Source organism: Hirsutella rhossiliensis (genome assembly GCF_020360975.1).
Source record: "Hirsutella rhossiliensis strain HR02 chromosome Unknown scaffold00004, whole genome shotgun sequence".
In the NCBI taxonomy this organism is placed as follows: domain Eukaryota; kingdom Fungi; phylum Ascomycota; class Sordariomycetes; order Hypocreales; family Ophiocordycipitaceae; genus Hirsutella; species Hirsutella rhossiliensis.
Window position 1 is genome coordinate 4,110,453 of NW_025408670.1, and position 7,331 is coordinate 4,117,783.

The window sequence follows — 7,331 nt, forward strand, 5'->3', positions numbered from 1 at the left end:
GATAACGCTAGTAATACTATAGATATCTCTATCTCCGCTTTAAGGACTAAGGATAGAAAGAGGTAGCAATAGGAGGGTCGCTATATAGGCTACGGCAGTAAATCCTATTAGTTTTTAAAGTGCCTACGCTAGGAAGCGCGGGTAAACATACTCTAAGTAGTAGAGGGGCGCACGTACTAAGACGGAAAGGAGGTTAGGTTCGACGATAGCGACTCTAGCAACGAGTAATCTTAGTAACGCCTCTATAGGCTTTATCGGCGTCCCCTCGCGTGCGGTAGTAGCTACTATATAGACGGGACGTATGCCTATAGCGACCGAAAAGGCGGCTAAGATATAGGAAGGCCGCTAATATAATATAACTATAGTAAAAGGGAGTGCCCGTATAGCCCTATATAGGAGGGAGCGGAGCCTTATATACCGGAGTACTATCCCCTACGTTACGGTACTAGGAGCTACTACTATACGCCGATATAAGGGGGGCGGGATACTATAAGCTTACCGAAGCTAGCTACGCGCCGTTCTACGTGCCTCCGCTCCTTAGCTAGAAGTACTAAAGCCTAACTCTTAGGGCGCGGCCCCTACTAATAATATAGTCTATCCGAGAAGCTCGCTTAGGAGGGTATTATATATTATTTGCTAACGTTTTTTCCGCGACTAGGCGTATATAGTCCGCGCGAGGGTTCCGTCCCCCTAGGCGCGGTATTAGGTATTATTTAAAGGCGCGCCTCTTTAAAAGCTAGGTAGGGGTATAATATAAGGGCTTTTGCCCTATATAGGCCTAGACTAGGGTCTAGGCTAAGTCTATATATAAGCGGCCTCCGCGCCTATATAGGCTAGGCCTATACTTCTCTTCCTTTTCCCCCTTATAGATTATTAACCTTCTTTTAACGGACCGTACCTAAGCCTACGCCTTTACTTACTCTATAATACCTACCTAGGGAAAATACTAGGAAATGCCGCTAATACGCCGTACTACTATCGCACGATTATAAGGTTAAGATATTACTCGGTTAAAACCCTAAGTAAGGTCTTACGCTCGCTATAGTATATATAGAAGATAGAGAACCTACTAGATCTTAGGCGGGTAAAGAAGAATATAGATAGTTATTACTACTCTTACTTTAACTTATAAGACTAATAGCTAGTCTATATTTAACGCGCGTAATAACGTATAGTAGCTAGTCTATATAATACGTTTAATTATATACGGTAGCTAGTCCGTTTAATTACCTATTAGACCTATACTAGATCCGGGCAAACGGTAAGGTTAACGTACTAGCCCTATACTAAGGGACTAGTACTTAATAATTATTATAGCCACCTTCCTTTGTCATCACACTTTCTTGGCATGCAATTGTTAAGAAAGTGGCACAATTTCTACCAATTTGCTTAACACGTGCACGACAACCTCTGTAGCCGCGCTCTGCGCTGGCTTCGGCTGCGGCCATGGCATCTGCCACGAGCTCGCATGCCAGCTCGGATCCCTTTGATCTGGGTGCTCATACCCCGCCTAACCTTGCTCGCTTAGCCCGTGCATCTCAGCTGCGAAATAGTTCTCCCATTGTGACCCGTCCCATTGGTCTCTCTTCAGCATTCCGGCGGCCGGCAGCAACGCCGTCGTCGCCCCTCATCCGCCTGTCCAATGCCGCCGCTACGGAAGGAGCGCGGCGTGAACCCGTCCCGAGCCTGCCCGGCACCACCGAGACCGACGTGCTCCAACCGGTGTCTATCATTGATGCAGCTAACAAACTCGCCGGCGACGAAACCGATGCCCACAACGCCAAAATGACGGTTTTTCGGGCCTTCTGCGAATCATTCGAGCAGACTGCGAAGCAATTCACATCTGGTCTCGAACACAGCTTCGCAGAGCACTTCTCCAACCGTTTTCTCGACCTCTGGAGGCAGACGCCCTCCGATCTCCGACTCGCATCTGCGCCGACGTACAGCAGCGTGGCCGCCGGTCGCACCGCAAGCCAGCGGCCATGTGGCCACTCTCCCACGGCCGCTGCAGCCCCGCAACAAGAGCCACAACAGCCAATTTCCCGTCTCCAGGGACGACCAATCCCCGCCCGCCGAAAGAAGACCTCCGGGTTTTGTGCGACTCCCGCCGAAGCACCGGCGAGGGACCACAATAGCTACGCAATCCGGACCCACATTGCCGCCAAAGTCGGCATCGACCTTCACCAAGTCCCAGCCGCTTTCAAGGTGAACTCCGGATGGGCCATCAGAACAACAGATGCGACCATTCGGGATCTTATCGTCCAACGACAGTCAGAGTGGTCCCAAGACATGGGCGCGACAGATGTAGAAATCAGCCAGAGATGGTACACCTACGCCGTGGCAAACTGCCCCTATATTCTTACCGACCTACAGGGGAAAGAATTGGACTACGAGCCAGCCGCCAAAGATGAAATCGCCTGCCAGACCGGCCTCAAACCCATCAGGGTGCGCCCCGCCAGGCGCAAGCCGAACGACCCCCTGACCTGTACCTTGATTGTCTCATTCCTCGAACCGACTGATAAGCCCTGGAGGCTGTTTGGATCCAGTCGGCTCGCCCAATACATTGAGAGATCTAGCCTGCCCAGCCAGTGCGACAAGTGCTGGGACTTTCACGCCCGACACACCTGCGACCGACAAGCATCCTGCAAGCGGTGCGGACGGCGCGGCCACGACGCGGAAGCTTGCGTGGCCCTCGAGCGGTGCGCGAACTGCCTTGGGCCCCACGCCGCAGACTTTGCGAAGTGCCCTGCGCGCCCGAAGCGATCACACGGCGTCATTCGCCGTCTGACGAGAGAAGATCTCGCGTCCGAGAGCTGGGCGCTCAACTGTCCGCCCGGCGAAAGGAACAATACGAAAGAGTAGAACGATCCGAGCAGCCCGAACGGGATGCCACCTGCTCGCCGGGTGGTGTCACCGAAAGACAGTAACGCCTGGGCCTGACAGGAAGACCGCCTCGGAATCGACGCACCTCACCCCCGACCTCAAGTGCTGCCCGGGACGACGGACAGCAAGCCCAACCTCATGACGAAGCCCCACGGCGCGGTAGCGAATCGACCCTAAGCTCGACCAGGACCGTAACCCCGCCTTCCGTCATGATGGCCTCGGCACCCAAACCTCCGGGTGGAGGCCAACGACACAGATCTGCTTCTCCTACGAAGAAGCGACGCATCATTGAGGACTCTGTCTCTCCATGACGAGATACCCACGCACAAATCAATGTGGCAATAAGACTCTGCGAGTCTTCCAAGCGAACGTGGGCAAGATCTCGCCGGCGCACGACTGCGCCCTTGCCCTCGCCGATTCCGAACATTACGATGTGGTGCTCCTCCAGGAGCCATGGACAGAAACAAAGGGCGGCCGATGCCTTACCAAAACACATCCCGCCTACGACACCTTCTCCCGGTTGACAGCTGGGAAGACAATAGCACCCGACCCAGAGTCATGACCTATGTCCGCCGCAGGCCTGGGCTGATGGTAGATCAGAGGAGGCCCGCGGCAACTCGTGACATTCTTTGGCTCACGGTCAACGACATCACTTTGGTCAACGTTTACCGCCAACCGTCATACGACGAGGCCCTCGACATACTACTCCAATGGCCCGCGCCAAACAGATGTCTGGTAGCAGGCGATTTCAACGCCAAACACCACAGCTGGCAAGCCGGCCGCATCGAGGGCCGCGGCGAGGCTGTAGCTGCATGGGCGACAGCCAACGGTCTGAACCTGCTCAACCCGGCTGACGTCCCGACAAATCCTCATGGCAATACGATCGACCTTGCCTTCTCTAATATCGCCTTGGCCAATGCCGTGGTGGAAGACCATCTTGCCACCAGCTCCGACCACTTCACGCTCAGCACTACCCTGCCTGAGCTCGCTGTAGCGCCCCCACCCACTGGGAAGGTTCGCCTTACCTCTGACGAGGAAATAAGACGCTTCGTAGAGATGGTTGAAAACGGCGTGGCGGCTATCGAGCCGTCAACCGCTTCCCCTCAAGACTTGGATTCACTTGCCTTAGCAGTGACTAACCTACTTCAGTTTGCCGCCAAAGCTGCAGGCCGGCCGGTCCGCAAGGGCGCACGCAGCGCGCCCTGGTGGACGGAGGAATGCTCCTTGGCCGCGGTGGAGTATCGCGCAGTGAGGAGAGTCTACGCTCTCGGTTTCGGCCGAGAGGTTCAGCTCGCGAAAAGGAAGTTCCAGAGAGTCGTGCGGCGAGTCAAGCGCCGTTACTGGCGCGATCTGATTGACAGCTTCACGGACAGTGCGTCCGTCTTCAAGGCGGTCCGTTGGCTGAGATCGCCCGGTGCTTTCCAACCACCGCCTCTGCAAGTGGATGATACCGTCTATGAGACCCAACTAGACAAAGCCAACGCCCTGCGACGAGCAACGCTCGAACGTCGCACTTCGCAGGATGACATCACGGATCCGTGGGTCCCAGTGGACACAGCGAGGACGATTCCTTTCGCTCAGAACGTTTCCCTGGAGGTCCGGGACGCGACCCTTCGCACGGGTAACACCTCCCCGGCTCCGATAACATTACGGTCAAGATGCTCCGTGCCGTCTGGCATACCATTGGAAGCCTCGTCCACAAGCTGTATCAGGGCTGTCTCGACATCGGTCACCATCCTAAGCCTTTCAGGGAAGCGGAAGTGGTTATGATCACGAAGCCGGGGCGTCGGAACCTGTCAGAGGCCCGCGCCTGGCGTCCAATCTCTCTCCTCTCCTGTCTGGGCAAAGGCCTCGAACGGCTTATTGCGCGCCGTTTGGCGTGGGCATCCGTCCACTATGGTGTCTTGCACCCACAACAAGCTGGCGCATTGCCGAAAAGGTCCGCTGTTGACCTTGTCGCCGCATTGGTACACGACATCGAGGAGGCTTTCTCGCGCAAGCAGGTCGCCACACTCGTGACAATGGACGTCGAAGGCGCCTTCGACACTGTCCTTCGTAGCAGGCTCATTCTTCGCCTTCGGCAGCAAGGATGGCCTCGGAATGTCGCTCGTTGGGCTGGCCTTTATGCATGACCGAGCAGCACGTGTCCGCTACCAGGATGTCATGACACCCTCGTCACCCTTGCAGTGCGGACTGCCGCAAGGATCGCCAGCTTCTCCCATTTTCCTACTATACACAGAGCCAATCTACCGCCTGAGCAACCCCAAGGGCGCTTCGGCTATGCAGACGACACTGCCGTCCTTTGCGTCGGAGACTCCCTGGAGGAGACTGCCCACAGAGCGTCGAAACATGTTCACGAACTCATGACATGGGGCACCGCGAACGCGATAACCTTCGACCCCAAGAAGACTGAAGTCATGCACTTCTCCCGAACTACACCGAGGAATGCACCTCCAGTCTTCCATGGCGAGGTAGAAAAGCGGCCAGGCTCAGCCATGCGGTGGCTCGGCATCTGGCTTGACAGCACCCTGACGTTCAAGACGCACGTCGAGAAGTGGACTGCCAAAGCGCAAGCAGTGGCCTACCATCTCAAGGGTTTGACAAATACCAACCGCGGCCCCCTACCAGGTGCGGTCCGGAGAGCCGTCCGCGCCTGCATCGAGCCGCAATTGTTCTTTGGGGCAGAGGCGTGGTACCCGGGCATGACCTGCCCGCGATGGAATAAGCCGGCAAAGGAAGGGCCATCAAGAATACGGCACCTCATCCGGCGGATGGACAAGTCGCTCAACACGGCCATGCGAGCCATCCTCCCGGTCTGGAAGACGACGCCGCTCAGCGCCAGGCACCGGGAGGCGGGCATACCGCCAGTTTCGCACCTGCTCCAGGCGTGTCGAACGCGCTTCGCAGCCCGTCTCAAGTCCCTCGACGAAGCGCACCCGCTTGCGGTGCGAACGAAGCCGATCCGGGCCCTGTCATCAACAGGGCCATTAAGTTAAAATACCAGCGTCCACGACAACCTTTCCGGACCAGACTGCGTCGCACTGACGAGCTGCTCCCAAGGTGCGCCAGGCCAGACCTTCTCGCACGTAGGTTCGCCAGCGACCAGCGTGGACCCTTGCAAACTGCGCCGAAAGAAGAATCGGCGGCAAACTTCGGCGAGTGGCTCCAATCAGTTGCTCCACGGACAGCAATCGTCTACTCGGACGGATCCCTCTCCCGGAGGAGCCGCGGGTACGGCTATGCGGTACATCAGGATGGACTCACCGTCCTCAGCGGTAACGGCCGTCTTGGGCTTGCTGAGGTCTTTGATGCCGAGGCGAGGCTCCCTAGAGGTCTGCGTGCTGCGTTGAGCCTCCCGGCTGCAGACCAGATTGTCGTATGCCTCGATAACCTCGCGGTCGCGACGTGTCTTCAAGGCATGCCGTCAGATTCCTCCCAGAAGGAGTTCCTGGAATTCCAGGCCTTGGCCGCAGAACATGGTGCCACTGAGATCCGCTGGATCCCCGGCCACACCAACATCCCAGGTAACGAGCAGGCAGACGCCTTAGCAAAGGCAGGAACCTCAACCCGAGCCTGCAGACGCTCTCCGACGCTGGCATATCTGCGCAAGGTCGCTAGGCAGCGACCAAAAGACGCATTCAAAGCCTGGTGGGAAGTTTCTGCACCCCAACAGTACAGGGTCCTCGACCTCGATGCCACGACTGGCTGCCCGCCAGAACTTACCATTCCACGACCTCTGCTCCACCATCTGCTCGCAGCAAGAACCCACCACGGGGACTTCGCTGATTACCACGAAAGGTTGAACCACGACGATGCGCGACTGACGTGCTCATGTGGTCGACGAAAGAACCAAAGCATCTCTTCTATTGCCGGAAGATCGCGCCGCGACATCGGATGAGGTTGGCACCCTCACCGAGCGCGGCGGTCAACCGAGCAATAGGCAGAGACTTCGACCAGTTCGTCAAGGTGGCGAAGGCAAGCTCGTTCTTTGGAACGATCTGCCCTCGCCACTAGGCGGCAGCAACCGCTTTCCTCCTTCCCTTCCCTTTGTTTGCACACACCCCATTTTCTCTTACCCGACTCGGCCGGGCGGAGGGTGCTCTCGGAACCGGCCCTGTGAGGCCAAAACGAAAGACATGGCTGTCGCGCCTGAACGTCCCGCTGACGGGCAGCAGGCTGAGCAAAGAAGCGCCTTTGAGCCGATGAAATGCTGAATGGTGGATTGTTTACGTTCTGTGGAAGGGCAGAAGACGCGGATTGGTACTCGTTTCGTTTCGCGTATTGTGGGCCTACTCCGCGATAGTAGACTTCCAGCAGCTCAGCACGTCCTGTGCCCCGTCTCGGGGACCTGAGCGACCTAAAGGTCGCTGGACGGAAAATACAATAATAATAATAATAATAATTATTATAGCCTTATTAGGTCTAATACTAACTATATTTATATTATT

The 7,331-nt window shown here is 56.3% G+C and overlaps 3 protein-coding genes across 3 annotated transcripts; all 3 read left to right on the forward strand.

The window, feature by feature from the left end:
* Positions 1 to 1,446: 1,446 nt before the first annotated feature.
* On the forward strand, positions 1,447 to 2,862 carry HRG_04716 (Ribonuclease H-like protein; the record flags this gene model as incomplete). Its single annotated transcript, XM_044863187.1, has 1 exon — positions 1,447 to 2,862. The coding sequence occupies one exon, from the start codon at positions 1,447 to 1,449 to the stop codon at positions 2,860 to 2,862; it is 1,416 nt and encodes a 471-aa protein (XP_044721801.1).
* A 579-nt stretch (positions 2,863 to 3,441) lies between these two features.
* On the forward strand, positions 3,442 to 4,528 carry HRG_04717 (endonuclease-reverse transcriptase domain-containing protein; the record flags this gene model as incomplete). The annotated part of the gene is made up of 5 exons (XM_044863188.1): positions 3,442 to 3,897; positions 4,033 to 4,131; positions 4,195 to 4,279; positions 4,325 to 4,421; positions 4,465 to 4,528. 5 exons carry the CDS (start codon positions 3,442 to 3,444, stop codon positions 4,526 to 4,528), a joined length of 801 nt encoding a protein of 266 aa, XP_044721802.1.
* An 850-nt stretch (positions 4,529 to 5,378) lies between these two features.
* Positions 5,379 to 7,097, forward strand: HRG_04718 (RNase H domain-containing protein; the record flags this gene model as incomplete). The annotated part of the gene is made up of 5 exons (XM_044863189.1): positions 5,379 to 5,828; positions 5,888 to 5,969; positions 6,021 to 6,555; positions 6,646 to 6,716; positions 6,898 to 7,097. The coding sequence occupies 5 exons, from the start codon at positions 5,379 to 5,381 to the stop codon at positions 7,095 to 7,097; spliced, it is 1,338 nt and encodes a 445-aa protein (XP_044721803.1).
* Positions 7,098 to 7,331: the final 234 nt, after the last annotated feature.